General features: G+C 42.7%; 1 protein-coding gene and 1 long non-coding RNA gene across 14 annotated transcripts in view; one reads left to right on the forward strand and one right to left on the reverse strand.

Annotated features, from left to right (window-relative positions):
• Positions 1-4,048: 4,048 nt before the first annotated feature.
• LOC125100286 (uncharacterized) lies at positions 4,049-10,822 on the reverse strand. Of its 2 annotated transcripts, none has more exons than XR_007127490.1 (4): positions 10,614-10,822; positions 9,642-9,669; positions 8,490-8,593; positions 4,049-4,101 (listed from the first exon to the last, which is right to left on the reverse strand). It is a non-coding gene; the product is annotated as an uncharacterized LOC125100286 (long non-coding RNA). The 2 variants fall into 2 exon arrangements; XR_007127489.1 differs by lacking the exon at positions 4,049-4,101 and adding an exon at positions 5,234-6,237.
• A 208-nt stretch (positions 10,823-11,030) lies between these two features.
• CAST (calpastatin) overlaps positions 11,031-26,191 on the forward strand; it is a 112,022-nt gene continuing 96,861 nt past the window's right edge. For 11 of the 12 annotated variants that reach the window (XM_047730377.1, XM_047730378.1, XM_047730384.1 and 8 more), the window contains exons 1-2: positions 11,031-11,257; positions 24,673-24,735. In XM_047730377.1, coding sequence (XP_047586333.1) covers positions 11,183-11,257; positions 24,673-24,735 — 138 coding nt within the window. In that variant the 5' untranslated portion in view covers positions 11,031-11,182. Of the gene's footprint in view, positions 11,258-11,743; positions 11,901-24,672; positions 24,736-26,191 lie in introns of those variants that run through there. The other variant, XM_047730380.1, reaches the window with a different exon arrangement.

Here is a 26,191-nt window from a genome sequence, read left to right on the forward strand (position 1 = left end):
TCAGTTGTATTTTCCTGGTTTATGTTCTCTTAGTTATTTTTATAATAAACACAAGACATAAAATAAAAATAATATGAGGAAAAGTCTAAGCTCCTTGATCTGGCTTTTGGGGACTTCCATAATTTGAGTCCTCTTGAACCATTCTCATTTACTGATGTTAGCTTCTATTTTCAAATACATTGCAATATACTTGAAGATTCAGGTCCTACTTTCTTATTTTTTCTTACTCTTCATTTTTCTTGTCCCTTAATTCTGATATAACAGTAAGTTATTGATTGATTAACTTATTCTTGATAACGTCCAGGTAAAGTCGTACAAGAGCTTATACTATGTATAACTGTGTGCACTTTTTAAAAAGATTTTATTTATTTATTTGACAGAGAGAGACACAGTGAGAGAGGGAACACAAGCGGGGTAATGGGAGAGGGAGAAGGGGGCTTCGCGCCCGCAGAGCAGGGAGCTCGATCCAAGGACCTGGGATCATGACCTGAGCCGTAGGCAGACTCTTAACAACTGAGCCACCCAGGCACCCCCAACTGTGTGCACTCTTAAAAGATACAATATTTAGCCTTTCATTTTTGGAGGCCCTGTGACCACCATTTCTGCCCCCAGCTTTTTTCCTCTGCAAGTATCACATATTATATTTTCCCTTTTGTCATTTTAACACAAGCGAGATGATCATGTGTCCAAATCATGCTGGTCCAGTTGAATGTTAATGTAAACAAATGGTAAGTAATTCATTCCTTCGGGGATTTCGGCTGAATGCTGTAAGTCAGCAGGCTCTGTGACACGGGGTATTTAAGTGGAGGCTTTGGAGAGGAGTCACCTAAACACATATTTTTCTCTTTGTCTATGACCACGGGCCAGTTGGATCTGTAACTGATTTATAATTAAGTACCATGGATTACTCAGTTCAGTCTTGTTTGTGTGTCTCCTCCAGGGTTTTAACTGAGCACTGTTTAATACTTCAGCTAAAATGATATGAAGTCAACTATCTTTGCTTGAAAATAGCTCTGTGGCCCATTCACTTTGATTATCAAACAAAGCAAGAGGAAACATTACAACCAGAGATGGAGGAGACCTCAGGGTTGTCTAGATCTTGCATGATCTGAATCGTGTGTCTTCTTAGGACCGTCGATGACAGTGGTCATGTGACCTCGGGTCAGGTGACTGTGGCAGGTAGGATTCTGTATTGCTGAAGCGCATGGCCTCTAGACTCAGTTAAATATAGGTCTGAATCACAGCTCCGATACCTGGCTGTGAGCTCTTAGGCAATTTGCGGAATTGCTCTGAGACTCGGTATCTTGATCTGTAAACTGAGCCTACTAATCTGTACCTTGCAGGGCTATTATTTTTAAAAAGCAGGTTACAGTGACCTTCTGATCTATGCACAGATTGAACATATGTCTTTATTTCTTCTCCCTCCTGAAACCCCACTAAAAGGAGAGCAAATGAATTTAAAACAAATAGGCAAGTTATAAACCCCTGAGGCTGAAAGAATGGAACAGGAGACCAGGAGGAGATCTGAGACCCATCCATTCGTGGACAATGGCAAGTGGAAATGGAATCTGATGGAAAGTGACTCTCACAGCCTGGGGAGGGGCACCCTGCAGGCCTGCAGAGAAGCTACTGTCCAGTGGGCCAGGCGGAATGTCACTTTGTAGCTTCAAGGATTAGAGCTGGGACAGGGGCTGAACAGAGGGAGGTAGGGGAAAATCACAGGTGGTAGTTAGTGACTCAGGCCCTTTCTTCTACCTCACATAGTGCAGTAACTACACCTTTCCAACCTCAGATAAGATGGGAGACTCACAAAGAGGACACTGGAGAGAGGATAAGAAAATTAGAGGATCAATTCACGACTTGCAACAGCAGGGAGATAGAATCAAATAATATAGTTCTCAGGACCCTTCAAACACACTTATCCACTGGCCTCAGACTGACTTATCAAGGCAGAAACCAAGGTGGCAAAGGTGGCTTAAACTAGGCCACAGAGCAGATCAGGAGAAGGACTTAAGATATTTGGCCCCTAGACTTCAAAATATTTAAGAGACATGATAAACAATGGATTCTGGGAGAGGCTACACTCCCAGTCCCAGGCACCAGTGACCTTTCAAGGGAGAAGAACTTTAATCATGCCTATTGAAACAAAATGTTGCAATATCAGACAGCCTCTAAGGTCAGGAATACACAGTGAAAGAAACACAGTAATGCATTGTCCTTGCCAACAACCAAGGGCTACAGGGGATGTGAGGCTAGCTGCTGACATGAAACACGTAACTGTTTTTAAAAACAAATCAAGCAGCAGAAACCTGAAACTTCTATCAACTTTTTTTTTTTTTTAAGATTTTGCTTATTTATTTGACAGAGACTACAAGTAGGCAGAGAGGCAGGCAGAGAGAGAGAGGGAAGCAGGCTCCCCACTGAGCAGAGAGCCGGATACGGGGCTCCATCCCAGGACCCTGAGATCATGACCTGAGCTGAAGGCAGAGGCCCGACCCACTGAGCCACCCAGACGCCCCCCAACTTTAAATCCTGTTAGCAACTGTATAAGATTAAACTGTATGAAATTGCTACCGCTGTAGGTTAGACATTTTGATATAGGCAATTTCAGATGGTTCAACCTACTAACCAAAGTAGAGGGGCTTCTTTCCTTATGATTGGCTGTTTCTATAGCACAGACTTTCCTGTACAGAGGTACCAAAAACTCCTGCAACAAAAATATGAATACCATGTGCTGATACTCTTCTGGGCCCTGGGGATAGATCAGTGAACAAGAGAGGTGAAGTCACTACTGGGTGAGTCAGACTTGGCTTCACAGGGGATTCCCACAGCCAGGGGCTGCAGAGTTAGTCTGACCTGTGATGAATTCCTGGCTCTGTGTTCTGTGAGACCATGAACGTGTGTGTGTGTGTGTGTGTGTGTGTGTGTTCTTTCCCAGGTTTGCAGGGCAGAGAATAAGTACCCTATAATTTGTAACTGTTACACTTATGAACACTTATTGAAGAAAATCTCCTTCAAAGATTTTATCATTTAAATAAAAATAAAATAAAATATTCTAACTTAAATGCTAATGCTTCAATACACAGAAATAAATGGGTTATTTATTTATTTCTATTATTTTTTCTATTATTTCTATTATTTTTTCTATTTCTATTATTATTTATTTCTATTATATTTATTTATCTATTATTTCTCACTGTGTGAGAAATAAATAGGTTTGTTATGTCAGGAGCATAGACTTGACAATGTAGGACCTTTGTGGGCCAAGGGACGGTATTCTAGAAGAGTTATCTTGGAAAGGCCAATGAGGAGGTGAGTCTTCAGGCAAACCCTGAAAGTGACTTTTGAAAGAGGGGAAGAAGAAACAACTTTCATAAAAGGATCCAAAATATAACCTAAAAGGTAGATTAGTCTTCACAGAGAAAAGTGGTATTTTTTAGGCTTTCTTCCTAGGAATGTTGTAGAGAAACAATCTAAATCGAAAAGGTAGTTTCTCTTTCTAGACTAAATGCCACAGTCAGGGGGCGCCTGGGTGGCTCAGTGGGTTAAAGCCTCTGCCTTCGGCTCAGGTCATGATCCCGGGGTCCTGGGATCGAGCCCCGCATCCGGCTCTCTGCTCAGCAGGGCGCCTGCTTCCCTTCCTCTCTCTCTCTGCCTGCCTCTCTGCCTACTTGTGATCTTTCTCTGTCAGATAAATAAATAAAATCTTAAAAAAAAAAAAAATAAATGCCACAGTCAGAATTCACATTCGCCAGGGACGTTTCTTAGTGTAGGATGAAACTGGAGAAGGCCTGAGCTCACTTTGAACTGGGGACTTTTTTTTTTTTTTTAAGCTTTTATTTATTTATTTGACAGACACAGATCACAAGTAGGCAGAGAGAGGAGGAAGCAGGCTCCCCGTTGAGCAGAAAAGCCGATGCGGAACTCTAGTGGTTATATAGAAAGTTCATAAAATAATTTTTTTAAAGATTTATTTATTTATTTATTTGACTGAGATCACAAGTAGGCAGAGAGGCAGCCGGGGGAGGGGGCGGGAAGCAGGCTCCCCGCCGACCAGAGAGCCCAATGTGGGGCTCGATCCCAGGACTCTGAGTCCATGACCTGAGCAGAAGGCAGAGGCTTTAACCCACTGAGCCACCCAGGCACCCCGAAAGTTCATAAAATATATATCTTTTTTTATTTTTTCATAATACTAAAATGCTATATATGGATTCTTCACACTGCCTTTGTCTTTTTAAAGATTTCAGAGCACACACAAGCAGGGGAGAAGAAGAAGCAGGTTGCCCATGGAGCAGGGAGCCCAATGTAGGGCTTGATCCCAGGACCCTGTGATCATGACCTGAGCCAAAGGCAGACGCTTTACTTACTGAGCCACCCAGGCACCCCAAGTTTCTGTCTGTACAGATTTGCATATTCCGACATATCATATAAATGAATAATATATAACATTTTATAACTGACTAGAATTATTTTTATATTCTCCAGGTACACTCTGAAGAACAGATAGCTAAAGTATCTTAGATTCACTTTTATCGCTCCAGATATTAAATCACTCATTTAAAAATATCATCTCAATCCCCCACCCCATGGAATCATATATCTCACCCATATGCAAACATTCCACTCCAAATTCTATGACAAGTTTTGTTTTGTATATAGCAAAGAATAAATACAGGGAAGTGGTTAGAAGCACTAAACCACCTGATTTGAATGTTAACACTGTCACTTAGCAGCTCTGTAACCCAGGATAAATTGTTCAACCTCTCTGGGCCTTAGTTTCCTCTCCTATAACAGGAGGAAAATAATGTTTCCTACTTCATGAGGGTGAAATGAAAAAATATATGCAAATATATTCAAAGTCCTTAAAAACTTAAAAGCTTCTGGGGCGGCTGGGTGGCTGAGGTGTTAAGCGTCTGCCTTCGGCTGAGGTCATGATCCCAGGGTCCTGGGATAGAGCCCTGCATTGGGCTTCCTGCTCAGCGGGAAGCCTGCTTCTCCCTCTCATGCTCCCCTTGCTTGTCTATCAAATAAAAAAATAAAGTCTTAAAAAAAAAACACTGAAAAGATTCTAATACATAGTAATTACTATATATATACTTTTAAAGATTTTATTTTTTTATTTGACAGAGTTCACAAATAGGCAGAGAGACAGGCAGAGGGGAAAGCAGGATCCCTGCTGAGCAGAAAGCTGGATGTGGGGCTCGATCCCAGGACCCTGGGATCATGACCTGAGCCGAAGGCAGAGGCTTTAACCCACTGGGCCACCCAGGTGCCCCGACTATATGTTTTTATTTATTTACTGTCACTATCAGCTGTGAGAGCCATTCAGTAGAATTAGTACCCTGGCGTGTTTAGATAGTTCTCCTGACCTAATCCTACATGACCAGAGACCATTTCAATTACAAGTGTCCTTCTAAATTCCCCTGCCTATGTCTTTCATCTTTTGAAGAAGGACGTTTAGCCTAGAAAGAAACCAACAAATTGTTCTTATGCACCCATAAATGTTTATTGAGGACATATTGTATGCCATGCACAGCCTCAAGTTCTGTGAATAAGACCAAATGACGCTTTTCATCAGAGTCTAGCAGTGGGTGCAGATCAACAGTATGACAGGGACCAAAGAATGCGTTAGTATGCACAACGATTTCCCCTCAGGACCCTCCAGGAAGAATGACATAATTGCAGAAGGAGATGAGAAAAAGAAATAAGACAGGATAACATCTTCTGATTGTTTTTCAGAGAGTTTATAGAAGAACTTTTAGAGCATGGGGGAGATAATGGAAGTAAGATAAAAAGAGAAAGGACTTTTAAGTGTTTTGCTGAGCGTTCTCATTGTGTACCCACTCCGGCATTTGCATTTTCAGTTGCAGTAAGAGGACTGCCCTAAAGATCGAAATGTTTTTAGTTACTTTTGGGATGCCAGACTCATGTTTCTTTAAATATAAACTGCATTTAGGATTAGGCCATGAGTATCTTGGACTTTATATGGACAATAGACAATTGCAATAAAATGCAATGCTGCGGAAAGTTAGCACTTTGGGAAAGGAAAGGGAGGGGAATTCCAGGGGGTGGGATGAGCAAAGGCAGAAAGGGGAAGAGCCCAGAACATTCCAGGATCGGAAAGAAGGAGGGCAGGGCCAGAGCACAAGCACACGAAGGCATAAGGCTGCAGCTGGGGCTGCCCGGGACAAATCCTGCAGGTCCTGGGAGGACGTAGTAAGGGATCTGAACTTCATCCTGTTGGACGTAAACAAGCAAGAGAGATGATTCACACAGCACTCGTTAGTTGTTGGCCCTAGGAATACACTGACTCAGAACTGAGCTCTCTTCATGCATCCACAGCCCCGAGGATGGACAGCTACAAACTTATGGGAAATTAGTAAGGAAAGCAAAAGACTTCCAGCTTATAGAAAGGCTTATAGCTTTCTAGCAAATAGGGGTGATTTCCACCTACTTCCTTGTTTGCTGCTAGACCTATACATCAATCTTTTTTTTTTTTTTTGCTTTAAAAGCACTAGACAAAATTAGAAAATTTATTTTTTTTTATTATTTTTTTATTTTTTTAAAGATTTTATTTATTTATTTGAGAGAGAGACAGTGAGAGAGAGCATGAGCTAGGAGAAGGTCAGAGAGAGAAGCAGACTCCCCGTGGAGCTGGGAGCCCGATGCGGGACTCGATCCCAGGACTCCAGGATCATGACCTGAGCCGAAGGCAGTCGTCCAACCAACTGAGCCACCCAGGCGTCCCAAAAATTAGAAAATTTAAAACAGTGTTTCGTCTTCATTTCTAATCATTCTTTGCGATCAAAATTTAAAATTGTTGTTTCTATATATCTCGATTGTCAGTGTTAACAGCATGGCCACTGCATGAAACAAATTGTTCTTCAGTGACACTTCTGGAAAGCCAAAGTCGTGGTAAAACGGGGAGAAATTTAATTAAATGGATAGCATTTTCAGGCCTGATGTTTAGTTAGATAGCAACCTGACAGCATACTTTAGTAATATTAATTTGCCCGTCCATCCTACCTGCAAAGTTTTCTGGTGTTATATCGCACCGAGGATTGTAATGGATGTGATAAGCTACCTGAATTCCTGTCAGGAGTAAGAGTCCTCATTCCAGCTCCTAGAAGTGCCACCAGCAGACAGCCCTCATCTCTCAGCCCCCTTTGGGGGTTGCCCCAGCTTAAGGGAGCCAGCTCTCTCCCCCAAGCCATGCTCCCTTCACCCTCAGCCATACCCATGGACTAGTGATGCAGGCTCCTAAGGGCTCAGCCCTCTCTCCCCAGCCCCCACCTGCTCCAAAGGGCACCCTGTCATGGTCATTCCCTTCAGGGTTATGGGGGGCTTCTACTGGATCTGCATCCCACTCGACTTCTCCCTTGACCCATCCTTCCTTCCCTCCCACACGGGTTGATCCCATGAGTCCTCCTGAATACATCCCTGAAAAGGGGATATGATCCCACTCCTCTTTGGTCCACGTGGACAAGAAACAGGAAGTTCTGTCATGCTGAAGAACACGGCCTGAAGGTATTTTGCAAGGGGTTCACTATCAGCAGGCATGAGATAGTAAAGGATGAGAAGTAAACCCTGCGGGCCTAGTTAGAGGTATGTGGGTGACTGAAGTTCTTGTTTGGTAACCGTAAAAACAAAAAAATACTTCATCTACTGTTTGGTCTCTTTCCTCTCTTTATGCTCTGCCCCTCCAGCCTTCCATCTCCATCCTTTCTCCCGCCTGCCACCCCACTGGCCGCCCCGCATGCGAGCCCAGTGTGATCTGAAAAGCAAGGTGTCTTACTTAGTCCACACAGGCTGCTGTAACCAAATACCACAGGCTGGGGAGCTTAGACAACAGAAATGTTTTTCTAGCAGTTCTGGAGGCTGGAAGTCTGTGATCAGGGTGCCAGTATAGTCCAGCAAAGGCTCTCTTCCCAGCTGCAGACTTCTGCTTGTATCCTCACATGGCGGAAGGGGCGAGGGAGCTCTCCTGGGGCAAATTTTCTAAGGGCACTGATCTCCCAGGGAGCCCCACCCTCATGAATTAATCACCTTCCAATGCCCCCACCTCCTGATATCACCACATTGGGTGTTAGGATTCTAATGGGAATGTGGGGGGCACAAAAACTTCAGAAGCTCCTCCACCCTTGGCCTCTGGTACCTATTTCTTTACTAGTTTCCTTCTGCCCCACTGTAGCTCCTTCTCAGTTTCCCACTGTTTTTTTCTCGAGACTCCATCCTGTCTTTCTTTTTCTCCTTTTACGTGTTTCCTGATGAGAAGTGATGAGGTCCTGCACAGCTACAGCATTAGCGGAGATGAAGAGAAGGTACGAAGTGGAGGATAAACGAGAGAGGTTTCAACTCCATCAACTCAAGCATGGGAGGAGGAAGGAGCCCTGGAGCTCTCCTCCTCCCCAGACAGCCCACCCCATGGTCAGAGTGAGAAGTCCCTCAAGATCCTATAGCGCTCTAGGCATACCTCTGCCAGCCCTTACCCTTATCCCATGGTCATGTGATGGGGAATTTGTGGGTCTTTCCTCCTAAATTGTGAGATCCCCAGTACCTCCGTGGAGCCTGACACACTGCAGTCAAACTGTTACTGAGTAAATAAAAGAATGAAGTACTTAAAATGTGTGCAAATAAAAATATAGCAAAAATTGCCATATATATTTAAAATGATCTTCCCTAAGATGCTCAACTGCTGGTCGTGGTATCAAAGTTCAAATTCCTCATTGACCTCAAGAGAAAGTGAAAACACCACCCTCTTCTTCAACTTATTTGTAATTCTTCTTGACTTGTAGTCATCAACGCATAGTTTAGCCCATAATTGTTCTGCTTAAGTGACTTCCAACCCTTCAGCAAAGCCTGAAGGCTGATGTCATGATCTCTTATAGATTTTGATATCAATTATATTACCTAGCACGGTAGCTCTCAGTAAACAGTAAATGGGCAAATGGATTGATTACTCCTAAACTTGGACCAGCAGCTTCAGCCACACCGGTAGGCTCTTTTGCATTTCCTGAACAGCCCCACCCTTTCTACTTCAGTCCACATCCTACCAGCCAGCCTGCCCACTCAAGCCTCCTCTCCCTTTCTAAAAACACCAAAACCTAGACAACCCCAAAGTCCCAAAACACATGTGTACTTATTGATACCTAACTATCTTTCGTTGTCACCCAAATGATCATAAAACTGACTGGTTTAAGTTCAATTTTAAATACTCCATTAGAAAACACCTCAAATTTTCATCAACAAATCATTCTTCTTCCAGACTTAGAATAAAGGAGTCAGGGTTCTAAAACCTGAACCTAGGGCCTGTAGGCTCTGAAGTAAGGAAATGTTTCTGGTTCCTTGGCCTAGAGATGGAGCTGCCTATCCTCTGGTCCCTGCAGCTTGTGTGTGTGTTTAAATTACTGTAGGTGTTTGGTCGCAATCATAACCTCATTTTTTCAGGCTTATGACATATTTTCCCCAATTATTAAGATAATTCATGCCACCAACCGATTTTTCTTGAGTGGACAATGACAGACTCTTTAAGTTATTTCATTTTTCTGCATAAATTCTCACACTGTAGTCTGTTCGTTGGAAATACTAGTTACATATATAATACTTAAAACCTTTTAAGAGGAAATGCATTTAATTCCTACCTTGCTGGTCTCTCCATCAAGAATGCAGCTAGCCGTGATCTCAGGGTCCTGGGATCGGGTCCCGCATCGGGCTCTCTGCTCAGCGGGGAGCCTGCTTCCCCCTTTCTCTCTCTGCCTGCCTCTCTACCTGCTTGTGATCTCTGTCAAATAAATAAATAAAATCTTAAAAAAAAAAAAAAAAAGGGGGGCGCCTGGGTGGCTCAGTGGGTTGAGCCGCTGCCTTCGGCTCAGGTCATGATCTCAGGGTCCTGGGATCGGGTCTGCATCTGGCTCTCTGCTCAGCGGGGAGCCTGCTTCCCTTCCTCTCTCTCTGCCTGCCTCTCTACCTGCTTGTGATCTCTGTCAAATAAATAAATAAAATCTTTAAAAAAAAAAAAAAAAAGAATGCAGCTAGCCAGTAAAGGAAGTCAAAATCAAAAAATGAGAAGGGAGAGAGAAACAAGAATTCATCCGGCCAAGCTCAGTATATAGCATGACAAATCTTTTCCTACAATCCGCCTTTTTCTCTCTCCAACTGTCTAAAACACAGCACTACAGAGAGCGGTCACCCCCAGGTCCAAAGTGCTAATCCTATCCCAGGGAAACAGGCTTTTCCAGGCTGGTCCGATCACAAACCCGCAAAACTGGAGGCCGACAGTCTCAGCAGATGAGCATTTTCTACACAGGCCTGTTGTAGTTCACTTCCAAGTCCAAACCAGGAAGTGCTGTTTAAGATGAGTCAAAGACTAAAAACACTTTGGGCTCGGAAACAAAACCGACCAGGCTCCAGAAAGGCTATAAGGGTTTAAATCTGGGACTATTCTTCCGTTTGAGTTGGAGCCTAAGGTTTCCTACCCATAAGACGTTTTAAGCTTTCAAAATCACTACCCCCCCCCCAAAAAAAAAAAAAAAAACCCAAAGTGAGATGACATAAAACATACACAGGCGAGTGTACACACCTACACAAACACACACACAAACCCATGCACAGACCAATTTGTTTCTGTGATCCTCTTCCTTATCTAGACGGTCCAGGCTTGGGCCAGATTTGGGTTGGTAAATTCTCCTCCAAACTAAAGCAGGCAGACGGCAGAAAAGGTGTTTAATTCTGGAGATTTTTTAAGGAGAAGGGTCGAGGCGTGGCCCGGCCACGCCCTGGTCCCGCTTTCCCGTTGCACAACTGAAAGTTCTGTCCGGCAAGTGGAAGGAGGAACCCTGAGACCTCCAGCCCCTCCTCCCCGCGACCACGGGTAGCCGCGGAGTCCGGGGAGGCGGGGAGGACCTCTGGGTGAAGACAACCGGGCCGAGGGTGTTAAGTTTTAGCCCCGGGGGCCCCAGACCGCTACAGCGGGGACGGCAGCCAGCAGCGGGCAGGAAGGGGAGGACCCGGCCAGGCAAGGGGGAGCCCCCGCGCGGGCTTGGGGGCTGGGTCGGAAAAGCTGCCTCACGGGCGCGCCCTCCTGCCCCTCCGCTGCTTCCCTCCCTCCCAGAGCGCCCCGCCCGGGCGTCCCTTCTAGTCTCCGCAGTGCCCTCCCGGAGGCACCGTTTGCAGCGGCCTTGCCATGTCTCAGCCGGGCCAGAAGCCCGCTGCCTCCCCGCGGCCCCGGCGCGCGGCAGCGGCCCGCCATCCCCAGGAGGTGAGTGTGGCTCCTCTCGGAGCCGCAGGGCTGAACGCTGGGAGGACCCCTGCCCCGGAGCCGTGGGCCACCTCCTTTGGCCGTAGCCTGCCTGGCCCCCCACCCGGGCCAGGGAAGGGCGCGGGGCTCGGTGCCCGACGCAGGGCAGGTGGCTGGAGGTGGCCGGGTTTTCCCCACCACGGCCAAGTGAGCGGGGCGTGGCGCGAGCTCCACAGGGGTAGCCCGCGTCGGGAAAAGTTGGGCGGTGAGAGGTGGGTGAAATAAGGATAGGGGTGCAAGGGCGGGGAAGTTCATACGGGACCCCCCAGAGTGGGTGGGGTAGTTTAACTGGACGACGGAACCCTCTCTAGGGTGTAAAGCCCAAGCTGCAGGGCGTGGCATCTTCCCTAACTAACCTCGAGCCAAATCGGGCGGGGGCGGGGCCAGCCGGCAGGGGCGGGGCCTGCTTCGGGCGCCGCCCAGGTGCCCTGCCTCCGACGGCTTCAGGGCTTGCAGAGCTCAGAGCCCGCCCGCTCCAAGGCAGGCGCAGTGATAACCCCCGCGCCTGCCGCTCCGCACCCCGCGTCCTCGCCGGGCCCTCCGCCGCGCGGCTCAGAACAAACCGGTTGTCGCCATGGCATTCGCAAGCTGGTGGTACAAGACGGTAAATAGGAGCGGTCGTGCTTGGGCAGGAACGGGAAGGGAATGTGTTTGAACCCTTTGCCTTTCCGGGAGTGAGGATGAAGTATTGTCCCGGTTTTGGCTGGGAAGGGGTGGGGACCAGGTGCGACCTCCTCTCTGGACTTGAGGTTAGGCTCCGGGAGAGGCCGAGACTCACCCTACTGTGGTATGCAGCCGCGAGCCCGGGCGTGCGAATCGATATGAGCCGATGCAGGAGGCTCTGCTCGGCTCACAAGTTGAATGCGGCAGAAATTGTTGCTGGAGGAATTCCGCCCCTGGATGCGGATCCCTAAATGAACTCAGCCCGCAGAGAGCATAGATCTAGAGTTTTTAACTTGTAAGCAAAGCTTTAAACTTTTAGAGGAGATGTTCTCGGACATGCGTTTTCCAACATAAAGGAGGAGAGGCAACCCCGAGGGGTGGCAAGGAGAAAACCCAAACTCCGAGGAGCAGAAGCAAGTGAGATCAAGACCTTTGTTGAGAATGAGACAGAGAGAGCAAGATCTGTTCTGTACTTTATTCCACAAAAAATACGCAAAAGGTGTGTTGATGGGTGAACGTCAAAATAATTATATCTCATTGATTGATGTGAGGATTTCAAAAACTTAGTTTAAGTACACCTCTTTCTCAGCATGTGGTATTGGGAAAAGCAAGGTTATTGTGATCCAGACACTCTTTAGAGAGAAACCTTATATTGGAATCAGTATACTGTGTACACAATAGAGGATAAGACGGTAGTTCTTTTTCTCAAAGGGCAATGAGTCAACCTTTCTGAACCTGTTTCCACATCTGTAAAATGGGGGTTATAATAGGCACCACATAAGGGTTTGGGAGGACTGATAAGATTCATGAATCAAAGTACCATACCCATATACTTCTAATGATTGGAAATTTCAGTTTCCCTTTAGATATTTCATTGTAATTGTTTCTCATTACATTTCCTGGGCTTTTAAAATGTAGCGTCTTATTTATGTGCTGAAAGCAAAAGTTTGCTTTGAGTCATTATTGTCCTAAGGTTCTTATCAAAAGAACCACATGAATTATCTGCAGATATGGATGGCAGTATTTCATAGTTAACATCAGACTTCTCTTTTCAAATTCATGATTCTCTAAAGGATATTATGTTGGAATGTTTGAGGTAGTTTAAATCAGTGCCTTTAACCCTGTTATTTTAAAAAAATTTTTAAAACGATTTTATTTATGTGAGAAAGAGAGAGAGTGTGAGTGGCAGGGGAGGGGTAGAGGAAGAGGGAGAAGCAGACACCCTGCTGAGAAGGGAGCCCTGTGCAGGCTCAATCCCAGTACCCTGAAATCATAACCTAACCCAAAGACAGGTTATGACCCACGGAGTCACCCAGGCACCCCTAACCTCGTTATGTTTAGGTGTAGTCTGTCATTTTGCTAAAATCTCTCATAATTCAATTTGGGAACTACTATAAAATTTTTTGCCTCTTAGAATCAGCAAACTGCCTGTGATGAGCTTTGATTCTTCCCGAACCAGTGCCATCTGGAAGAAATATATGTGAGAGTCACATATATACTTTAAAATTTCCTAGTAGCCACATTAACAAAAGCAAATACGGTGAAATTAATGCTAATAATACATTTTATTTAACCTGCTATATTCCAAGCATTATTTCAGCATATAATCAAAGTACAGACCATTGATATATTTGAGATCTTCTTTTTATATTAATTTTTCAAAATCCAGGGTTCATTTTATACTTATAGTAATTCATACTTGTTACATTTCAAGTACTCAAAAGTCATGAATGGCTAAGGGCTATCGTATCAGACAATATAGCTTTAGACATGGCTTCCTAATCATTTTTGTTTGATAGTTATGAGGGGGTGATCAAAGACCATTTTGAGAATTAAATGAAAGCTACTGACCATTTTCTTTAGCAAAATACACAAATGCACAAAAGCTCACCCATAAATCCTCTGAAGGTCCACGGAGCCAATTTACAACACACGTATTTCACATATATGTAATATAAATTACAATATGCAACAATATGATATGTAATATAATAAAATTATGTAGCATTATATACTCTATAATATATATAGTGCTATTTGCATATAATATTATATACTTTTATATAATAATTATATACTATGTATGATTTATATATTTATTTTAATCATGTGTATCATATATATGTATGTATGTGTATGTATGTATACATATATATTCTATTAGGTATATATTAATATATACATTAATATTAATATTGGTATATCCTTCTGGAATATCCTCTAATTAAAGTATCTGGTAAATCCTATAATTAAAATATCTTTATTAAGATCCTTTAAATACCAAAAAAGGTTGTGAATGACCTAACTTTAAAAATCTAGGCAGAATAAGATAAAATAATTAAAAGATGCATTTATGATGTTTGTTTAAGGGAGTGCTGCCTATAAAGCCAGTCAGTGAAACACATTTCAGTGTGTATTTTCACACTGAATACCGTCAATATCATTAATCTCATCTTCCAAAGAATTATGTGGCTGTAGAAAAAGAAACCAACAGAACAACTTTAAAAAGCTAGATCTGAAAAAATTCCGATAAGCATTGTAATAATGATGAAGCATGAAGGAGAGTCAATGGGTCGACATCAGGAATCACATTCCTGAGTCATAAGTAGACTTGATTAGGCCATGTTAATTAAAGATGTTTCTTAGTCTAATTAGAGCCATGAGCCCAGTGGTGGCATGATCAAGGAGCACAGTCATTTGGGAGGCCCCATCATTGTGGCCAGTTTGGGAAGAATGTCAGAAGCCTTCCATGGCAGGACAAACCATTTGGTTGCAGTGACTTTTAGGAGTAAGAAATGCAAATAACAGACTCTGAAAAAAGTACACAGGCTTTAGAGAGTCTGGCAGAATAGAGGTCAGACACAGCTTTGCCCTTTTGGTTGCTGTTTCGAAACTGGTTTGCTTCCCATTGCAGATAAGACTTTTAAATTGAGAGTATCATCTGAGGATGTTATCTTATCAGTTTTGGCACTTCCCAGAAAGTAAATTATATTCTACAAGCACTTTTTATAACAGTGATGTAGGGGTGGAAACATGGGTGGCCTCTTGAGATTCTAAGGTGGGTGGGTAGGCATTTAGTTCTGAGCAGGTTGTCGGGTGTAATACAAGCCTTCTCTGAGCAGCCCTTCTTTATTCTATTCTTTTTCTTGAGATTTTTTTGTTCTATTCGTTTGTTTAAATTTTATGGTGGTGAAATATACACAACATAAAATTTTCCATCTTAACTATTTGTAAGTGTTAAGTGGAATTAAGTACATTCACATTTTTTTAAGTGTTATTTGTTCAAATAATCTTAAATACATGCAATGTCGCATTCAAACCGAGAGCCCTGGGATGGAGAGTAGCGCGCTCCACCAACTGAACTGCAACCATCACCACCATCTATCTCCGGAACTCCACTTATCTTGCAAAATGAAAACTCTAAGGCCATTAAAAATAAATCTCCATTTGGCTTACATATATCTGCTTGAATACATAGCACTGTGTTCAAGTATCTGTGTTGCTTTTTTTTCTCATAGTCTTTTTTTTTTTTAAAGATTTTATTTATTTGTCAGAGAGAGAGAAAAAGAGAGAGCAGCAGGCAGAGGGAGAAGCAGGCTCCCCGCTGAGCAGGGAGCCCCATGTGGGGCCTGATCCCAGGAACCTGGGACCATGACCCAAGGCGAAGGCAGAGGCCTTACTGATAGAGCCACCCACGTGCCCTGCTTTTTTTTTTTTTTTTCATATTCTATTGTAAACATAAAAATGTATCAGGTGTCTTTCAGTTAAGAAAAATGTGAAATAACTCCACCCAATGAACACTATTTATGTAAGTTGCCTTCTCATTTGGAGGAGGCATTTATCCCAGGGAGAAAGGGATCTATGGTTAGAGTCTCCTTAAAAAAGCATGGAATTCATTTTGACTGCTGAGAACTTACAGAACATAAAAATGGTTTGATAAAGGCCAAGTATGGTCACAGGTAATTATTGTTCACCTGCCTTGTGTCAGGTTCTGTAAAGAGTTCATGGGGGGGACCGCCTGGGTGGCTCGGTGGGTTGGGCCTCTGCCTTCTCAGGGTCCTGGGATCGAGCCCCGCATCGGGCTCTCTGCTCGGCAGTGAGCCTGCTTCCTCCTCTCTCTGCCTTCCTCTCTGCCTGCTTGTGATCTCTCTCTCTCTCTGTCAAATAAATAAATAAAATCTTAAAAAAAAAAAAGAGTTCCATGGGCATAGCAACTGTGCATTTCTCATAAATAAAAATCACAAGTGCATCCTAATGACTACTCCAAAAGCAACAAAGTAACTGTTGAAATTCTCATGGCATCTCTGACTTAGAGAAAATTCTAAAAGTCTTACTCCAGGTAAATCCCAGAAGCTGAACTTGGCAAAGAAGCAATCGATGCTACCTCTGAAAACTGGGCAAAAGGAGCATACCCTTAACAGTGTCATCTTGACTTACCCATGAGAATGTTCAAGTGTTAGGAAAAAGCATACATAGGGTTTAGGAGAAACATTGGGATTTCAGAATTATGGCCATGCAGTTAATCCTTAATATGTGTCGTTTATATGAGAATCCCAGAAAATTATCCTATAATTTTAGAATTTGATAACAAATGTTTTTAGAGGAGCAGAAAGATACCATGTATTAACTGGCCAGACCTTTTACTTATTTCTTATATTCTTATATATTATTCTTATATATATTCTTATATTTACTTATTACTTATATTCTTGAGTAATTGTTCTCCATACAATACTTAGCACATGGTAGCTACTCACCCACTTTTTTAAAATAAATCAGCTCTATTCTTCTCTATGAGTTAAGAGTTTTTAGTGTGAAAACCAAGAGAAGTGGCTAAGATATTGCCTTTAGGTGACTCTAGGGAGATACATATGCTTGAGATAAGAGGCGTCTAACTTTTTCAAAACTTTTTATCACAGAAGAGAGGTTAATATAATGAACTCTTCATATACCCATCATCTTTAATAATTATCCACATGGTAGTATTGTGCCACACAATATTACTACTTCTTCTTCTTATTTAACTCCCAGCCCCACCAACATACCAGCATGCACACACACACACACACACACACACACACACACACACACACACATGGGCGCGCGCGCACACACACACGCGCGCACGTGCGTGCACACACATACGCACACACCTCTGTGTTCCAAAGTATTTAATTTCGTGTTATGTTATTTATTTTATTATTTTTTTTACAAAGAGTGTGCACAAGAGCTAGCCTGAGTGCAAAAGGAGGATGGGCAATGGGGGCAGAGGGGCAGAGGGAGAGGGAGAGACTCTTAAGCATGTTCCACATTCAGCCTGGAGCCCCATGCAGGGCTGGCTCTCAAGACCCTGATATCATGAGATATAACCTGAGTTCAAATCAAGAATTGGAGACTTAATCTACTGAACCACCCAGGCGTGCCCCTGAAGTATTTTAAAAATGGGGAATTGTGCATTTAAGGGTCATACCTGTGACCAGTTTGGATGGATTGTTTGGAAAAGGGATTCTTTATTCGCTGTGCACTTTGTTTCCTTAGATGTAATATGGAAACGTGAGACAATATAATATACAACCATAAGAGACAAAGTACTATACTCAAATTTATCAGATGAACCTGGTTGCTTTGTACCTAGAAAAAATAAACTAAATTCTCTGCTCTAACATTTATAGTCTTGGAAATGAAACCTTTAAACCTTTGCTTACATCTCTTATTCATTTTACTGTTTCATAATTCAGCACAATCTTGTTGATGCCAGAGAAAAACAAGGGAGTGGAATAACTTTTATTGTATTCTTAAAATGAACTAGGCAATGGGCCAGGCTCCTCATTAACATCAGCTCCTTTCAGAAATATGTCGGCCCCTGGGCTATGTACTATTAGCTTCATTTTACAAGTAGAAAACAGAAAGGTTAAATTATTTGCCCAAGGTCACATAGCCTTTCACATCCAAGCTTTTTCTGTCCCATCTGAGTTTGTCAGAGAATGGAATGCAGGGAATTGGTTACCCAGGTAACAAGAGGATGGGAAGCCAACTGGGGAGGGTGAGGCAACCCAGAGATTAGAAATTTCAGGAAGCTGCTATCATTTCTATGCAGAAAGGACTAGCAGAGAGCTGGATCGCCCTGTGGAAACTCCCAACTGCAGCTAGCCCTTCCTGCAGAAGACATTACTACAGAGCCTTCCAGAGGCAGAAAGGAAGGGGAAAGGCTACCCTCTCACCACCTCCAGTCTCCTGTCTCTGTCTCCCAAGCCTGAGACCATCTATCCCAAATATCCCTGGTCCAGGGAGCACAGGGAGCAGGGCCCCAGGGCAAGGAATTTACCTGAGGGTAGAAAGGCCCAGAGCTGCTCCAGGGAGATGGTTTTAAAGCAAAAACAACTTTACGTCTTGGTCCTTCTGTTTGTTTGCTTGAACATTACTGTTTTAGCAAGCAGAATACACACAAGAATAATATTAGGGGATTTTGCAGGAAATATCAATTTATACGTTATCTTTTAATTTTTCAAGCTGGTTTTTTTTGGGGGGGGGGATGAGGGGGAGGAACCTCTTTCTTTTTTATCTAGTTTACTGACCTGAATGGAGCAAAAGGACTTTTCAGGCAGTGTTTAGAGGTTTATAGAAATAACAGTCATTCAGTCAAGAAGTATTTGTCACTCCCCTACCACAGGGCCAGAAAAAATAAGAAAATAGCTTGCCCTCTGGTTGGGAAGACAAAATATACATTTATGAAGGAATCAGTAAGCAAGAGAGTATAAAATGAAGTTTTGATTTGTTTGCTTAAGAAACTAAGAAAATCGAGACTAATGAGCAGATAGGAAGATACAATGTGCCATAAATAGGGCAAGGCTCAGAATTAGTCAGGAAATGCTGGTGTGAACACAGGGCACTGTGCTCCTTTCTTGAACAATCAAGAGTTTACCCAGGAACCCCAGAGCCGCCCAGCCTGCCTGACCAGGGGAATCTCCCTGTGGATGCCAACTCAGTGGGGTGGTTTGAAGAGCAGAGCCCTCTGCTTCTTGTCACCGTGCCCACAGATCTCTCAAAACCAGTCACCTCCAGTCCTGGCTGCATATTAGGATCAGCTGGGAAATCTTAGGAAAATACACCTATGCTCACGCCCAACTCTAGACAAACTAATTTCCTACACTCTGGAATGAGTATTTCCAAGGGTCCCGGGTGCTTGTGATCTACACTGAAGAATGAGACCCACTGCTAAATGAGGGCTTTCTGACTTTCAGAAGGACCCCCAAATGAGCTTTTCTTGCCATATACGATGGTGTGCCGCTGAGCTCTGTGTATGAGGAAAGTCCAGAGGCACCAAGATAACCTTTTATTGCTTCATGATTTTGCCACAGCTGTCACTGGACATGCAAATATTGATCTCTGTGGCCTTGCCTGCAAGTTGAAGAAGAAAAATTTTTGAGTTGTTTTCAAATAACCTTTACTGTTTTTTCAAACAATTTTATTAAAATATAATTCACAAACTATGAATTCACCCACCAAAACATACAGTACAATTCAATGTTTTTTAGTGTATTCACAGAGTGGTGCAAGCATCACTTTATTTAATTTTAGAATGTTTTTGTCATCCCCTAAAAGAGAACTCTGACTTTTTTTTAAGAAGCAAAGGTATTTCAGAAGCACACAGCATTTGTACTCTCTCAGTTGGGCTTGCACTTGTTGAAACTCAGTTTTTTCTGTCTTTTATCTTTTATATATGTGTAGAAGTTTGCTTTTATTTTCTTCTGTGTTACCTATGCCCTTGTGCATGTGGATAGTGGTGGGGAGGGTGCCCAGATGGCTCACTAGCACAAGTCTTCCGCTGGGGGGCGCTCACAGGCTGCCAGTCCTACTGCTCTTGGCTCTTCTTGATCTCCACCCCCCCACCCCCGACAGGTTTGTGGGTTTGCTGTGGCAGAAGATTTTAAGCATATAAAAATCTTTCTCCTCCAATGAGGACAGAGGGCAGTTCTGCTTGCCAAACACACAGTGATCCACGGGGCTGAAAACAGTTTGGAATATTATTCCTTTTTGAGGGAAGATGGTGGAGTCCCTTGTCTGCTTTTTCCTTGCTTCTGAACTCCTGCCTCTTTCATCTTAACTGCACGCGTTGGCTGTCTTCTGTAGCCTTATTCTCCACATGCAGTTTCTACTGCATTAGGGTTGGCATCCTGCGCTTCCTGTCTTTCCGTCTCCAGCTAATTAATACAGGACTGAATTTACAACCAGGGCTGGTTTTGTTTGTTTGTTTTAAGATTTTATTTATTTATTTGACAGAGACACAGTGAGAGAAGGAACACAAGCAGGGGGAGTGGGAGAAGGAGAAGCAGGCTTCCTGCTGAGTAGGGAGCCCAATGGAGGGCTGGATCCCAGGATCCTGGGATCGTGACCTGAGCCAAAGACAGATGCTTAAGGACTGAGCCACCCAGGTACCCCCCCCCCCCCAAACAGGGCTATTCAATTCGTTTTGTAAAGCAAACCAGTTTCAGAATCCGGAGGTTCTATTTTGGTTTGTAGTTTTCATTTTAGAGCACTGGATTGAGTCTTTCTTGATGTGAATCCCAAGATCTCTGCTAGCTTTTCACTAGGTCCAGAGTAGCCCAGTCTCTGGCCCATAGAATATAATCCGGATATGTGGTGTGATGGAGGAGGACCTCACCTTCAGATCCTCGATTTCTTTATCTGTAAACGAGGCGTCAGTACGGACCTCTGGAGCTGCTGTGGCGAGTGAAGGGGATCTCTTACGGGAAGTGGTTAGCACTAGGCTAGCACAGAGTAAGTAGAAGCTTGGGACATACTGGTTTCCTTTTCCTCATCAGAAAAGTCCTCTGTGGGCTTACCAGTTTTGTGGTTCTCTTTCTGGACCTAGCAGTGCTTTCCTTCTCCATGCTTCTCTCACCTCTCCCCACCCCACCCACTGAGCGTGGTAGTGGACACGGTTTTCTCTCTTGCCTCTTGCAGCATGTTTCCTAAACCGGATGGAATCTGACAGTAATCGTTCCCAAATATTTCATTGCATCCAGCTCAGTCATGTAGAAAGTGTGTAATTATGCCACGAGTTAAATAATGAGGCATTTTGTATTAACTATACTCAAATTTTTTAAAAAGATGATAATAATAAATTTTTAAAGATAAATAAAAAATCAGACACTTTGACTATCTCTCAGGGAAAAGATATAACTGATATTACATTGCTAATAGATGGCTGAATATTGACTAAGCCCTGAAAAATGGTCAGGGCAATGGTTCATTCATAAAGTTGCTATTTACTAGAAATTAAGTAGTGTTAGGTAATTCTTGTTAATTCTCTTACGTGATGATGATATTGGAGTTACTTGGAGAAAATTCTTCAATTTAAGGAGATGTTTAGTGAAATGGTTAGGGGGGTAAAGTTTTAGGATACCCTCAGTTTACTTTCAAATGCAGGTGCATATCCAAATACAGATAGAGAGATAGATCCGTCTATAATATATGCAAATATGGCAAATGTAGCAACAATCTTAGTAGTTACTGGATCTAAGTGGTAAGAATATCAGTACTCATTGTATTATTCTTTTAATTTTTCTGTGCTTTAGAAAAATTTTATAATAAAAGGGTGGGTTGGGGCCCCTGTGTGTCTTAGTTGGTTAGACATCTGACTTGAGATCTCAGCTCAGGTCTTCATCTCAAAGTCATGTGTTCAAGCCCCTTGTTGGGTGTGGAGCCTACTAAAAAAAAAAAAAAAAAAAAAAAAACTGGATTAAAAAAAGCTGGGAAGAGGGACACCTGTCAAATAAATAAATAAAATCTTAAAAAAAAAACCAACAACCTGGGAAGATAAAATCCATAAGTTTCCTAAAAAATGTTCTCATTTGATTGTGTTTTTTATGTCATTATACTTCTTTATGTTGTAAAAAAAAAGCTTTCTACTGAGAGCAAATACTTCTTTAGAAATCACAAAATACCAATTCTTATAGTACATATTTATTCTAAGTTGTCATTATAACTGAACATTTTTTAAAAAGATTTTATTTATTTATTTGACAAAGAGAGAGATCACAAGTAGGCAGAGAGGCAGGGAGAGAGAGATGGGGAAGCAGGCTCCCCACTGAGCAGAGAGCCCAATGCAGGGCTCGATCCCAGGACCCTGAGATCATGGCCTGAGCTGAAGGCAGAGGCTTTAACCCACTGAGCCACCCAGGCGCCCCCTAACTGAACATTTTTAAAAGTATTTATCATGTATATCCCTCTCAAACTATTTAGAACCTACATCATTTGAGGGATTTTGAGCATTTAAATGGAAACAAGTAACTGATAGTGTTGGTTAGTCTGAGGGACTGAAATTTTGGAACACCCCCAGGAAATGACTTTCCAAAAATTTTTATTTACTTTTTTTTTTTTTCATTTTTAAAAGTAAGCTGTATGCCCAATGTGGGACTTTAACTCATGACCATGAGATCAAGAGTACATGCTCTTGGGACTGAGCCAGACAGGGGCCTCTTTTAAAAATTTTTAAAGAAAAGCATCTGTATACCTAAATTTTAGGAAGAAAGGGCTGTCTGCACATTTACTGTAGGGCCGTGGGACATAATATATATTAGCCATGGAACAGGAAGCAGAGGGAGACCTTGTGGAATGCAGGGAACCTTCTAGCAGACAAGAGCAACTGCCTCTTTAGGCTTTTTCCTTTCCAAAGTGGACTATTAATAGCTCCCGAGGAGTGAAGGAGGCACTCAGTACACTCAGTAAAACAGTGCATGTTTTCGTTGCTACTGTCTGCCTCTAATCTGAGAAAGATAGGGATCTGAAGATATTAATAATGAGTGTGATAGTGTTCTAAATTTACCACTTCTGGAAGAGACAGTTCAAGTAAATCTCTCACTATAGATCCATTCCTCTTAAATTCTATCTGCATATGGTGAGTGATTCTGTCCCTTAGTCTGGCCTTCAGGAATCTTCGAAAACTTAGCTCTCACCATCTAGCACTGATACATATGTGGGCTTTTAGATTTTTTTTTTTTTTCCAGATTCATTAACTACTCAATACTGATTGCCCTCTACTATGGACTGGGACAAGGTGAAACGGGCCCTGTACTGGGCTTCATTCACCAAGCTCTTGAAACCTGGGGGTTTTGGAGCGCCTGGGTGGCTCAGTGGGTTAAGCCTCTGCCTTCAGCTCAGGTCATGATCCCAGGGTCCTGGGGTCGAGCCCTGCATCGGGTTCTCTGCTCCGCAGGGAGCCTGCCTCCACCTCTCTCTCTGCCTGCCTCTCTGCCTGCTTGTGATCTCTGTCAAATAAATAAATAAAATCTTTAAAACAAAACAAAACAAAAACCTGGGGGTTTTTCAGTGAGTGGATTCCATTTACTGATCCATGACAGTGTTACATTTTGGGAAGAATTTTCCATATATGAAAGTGATTTCCTCCTAGTTTTTCACACAGAGAGCTCTTAATGCAGGGTTTCATCCATGTGTCTGATATTTCTTGGATTCATGTTTTAATTAAAATACATGTTGATGTGACTAAAGAAAATATTACCTTATTCTATTTAGCATGGAATAGTGACAGTTGGAAAACCTGCTATGCAAACTGTCCCATTCACTAAGTCTGTGTCCTTATGAAAGATCAGTAAGTTCTTATTCTTAGTTTTTTCATCCCTAAAAAAATCACATGAGCCTCTTTTTTTGTATCAAATAAGAATCTGTATTGTAGTAAATAATAAAGAATGATATAAATTATTATTATTAGTATTACTGTTACTACCACTCTTCTTAATTCAAATAATTCCATTGACTTACATCCCCAGGTTATGACCCGCTTTGGGGAATGTTGTATAATTTTGTATTTTGGCTTAACTGAAGATGGTTGGGATTGAACCCAATGGTGAACTTTTATTTCCTTATAGTTAGGTTATTTTTTCCCACTTTCTTGCATATCCCACAATGTGCAAGAAACGAAATAATTCTTTGTAACCCTTTTCAGGAACATATATATTTTTTAAAATTTTCAACAAAAGTCAATAAATTTTATGGCTTATTTTATCTTATCATCAGGACAAATGACTCTATTAGCTACTTGAAGATTTTAGGTGCCACATAAAAATACTTGCTTTCATTCCCACTGTCCTGGTGAGAAAAATAATTCTGTTGCTGGGCATAACGAAATCAAAAAGCCATAATAAATAGAAGTTGTTGTGGGGATGGTCGTCCCCCTGCAGGGTTTGTTTTCCTGGGAGATAACCGAGGAAGAACTCCGAGGAATTCCCAAGAATCATCAGAAGTGACGGCAGACTAAATCGGAAGCTGTGGTTCTCCCTTGAGCCCTTGCTGAACTGGGGCTTAAGTATGGCTTTAGGTTACACATGGTCCGTAGACACTACAACTCCACGAGGAACCACATGCCTCCCACACTGACAATTTGGGCTTTAAAATTGCGTGAGGCATTTTGTAGGAGACAAGATGCCGCCTTGGAAGCACCATCAGATCGGTGTCTGGTTAGTTACAGACTGACTCTCCGCACTCCCAATGAATGTCTGCAGCTCCTCTTGATTTTTGAAAGCTACCTGTGTCACTGTAGGCTTATCAGCATTTTCAGAAGGAAGATTAAAGGGGTCCTTGTTTTTACAGGCTACGTATTTAGCCCTTCGGGATTAAAGTCACTATTATATTGCCTGGTAGTACCTCCTTCTTTTAAACATACCTTTCTTTCTTTTCTTTTTATATTTCTATAGCATGTCAGTGAAAAAAACAGTGGATCGCCTTCCAAGTCAGGAGAAAAGAAAGGATCAGATGAGGTAATCCCCGCAATACTGGGTTTTCCTTTTCTCTTGCTTTTAATTGGGAATTCTATCTTGAAAGAGATAAGGAGGTTGCAAAGAGCTCCTACTAGAGTATTGGCAAATTTAGTCTTAACTAAGATTTGATTCAAAAATATAAGTATAACTCATTAAAAATTAATAAAAAGTATGAGGGAAATTGGAAGGGGAGGTGAACCATGAGAGACTATGGACTCTGAAAAACAATCTGAGGGTTTTGAAGGGGCGGGGGGTGGGAGGTTGGGGGAACCAGGTGGTGGGTATTGGAGAGGGCACGGATTGCATGGAGCACTGGGTGTGGTGCAAAACAAGGAATACTGTTACGCTGAAAAAATAAAATAAAATAAAAATTTAAAAAATTTAATAAAAAATAAAGTGTTCCTGGGGAAAGAACCTTTAGAAATGCTTTCTTTTTTCTTTTCTTTTTTTTTTTTAAGATTTTATTCATTTATTTGACAGAGATGGAGAAAGAGAGCGAGAGAGGGGACACAAGCAGAGGGAGTGGGAGAGGGAGAAGCAGGCCTCCCACCGAGCAGGGAGCCAGGGAGCCTAATTCGGGGCTCCATCCCAGGACCCTGGGCTCACGACCTGGGCCGAAGGCAGATCCTTAACGACTGAGCCACCCAGGTGCCCCTAGAAATAGTTTCTATTTAGGAATAGAAGCCAGTTATTGAGGGTGGTTTCCCTATAGGAATTGCTGAACCTTAAATATTTTGTTGGTGGCATGACAGAGTTACAGGGAGGAACCAAATGCTGTAGTGGAAGAGGGCATCTTTCTTCCCGAGGGTACAGTAGGAAGAAGGACAGTGATTGCTTGTCCTTATTCAGGTTCATAAACAAATGGGAGAGAGAAAGACTGTTTTTATTTGGAACAATTCTGTGGAAACAAGAGTAAAATGGAGCCTTTCCACTTGGGGGTGAGTTTTCGTTGACACTGAATTTCTTCCTCCACTGGGTGATGCTCCATCATGTGCCCTGTCAACACTGGCCGACAGCTCCATGGACAGGTCCTGCGAATGTGCTGTCCTTCCAAAGGGTACCGGAAAGCATACAATGATCATTATACTTTTCTCTACATTATCAAAATGTTTTTAGAAATTTTGATCCTTGAGGTACCTGTGTGGTTCAGTCAGTTAAGTGTCTGCCTCCGGCTTAGGTCATGATCCCAGGGTCCTGGGATGGAGCCCCACATCCGGCTCCCTGCTCAGTAGGAAGCCTGCTTCTCCCTCTGCCAGCCACTCCCCATGCTTGTGCTCTGTCTCTGTCTCTCACTCTCTCCCTCTCTCTGACAAATACATGAACAAAATCTCTAAAAGAAAAGAAAAAAAAGAAATTTTGCTCTTCTTTTCCGCAATTTTGTAATATTTAATATATTTTGATATATCCAATATATAAGGAAGCTGTTATAGCTAGAACCTTCTATGGATTCTGCACT

The sequence above is a fragment of the Lutra lutra genome, chromosome 5 (assembly GCF_902655055.1).
Source record: "Lutra lutra chromosome 5, mLutLut1.2, whole genome shotgun sequence".
NCBI classification, from domain to species: domain Eukaryota; kingdom Metazoa; phylum Chordata; class Mammalia; order Carnivora; family Mustelidae; genus Lutra; species Lutra lutra.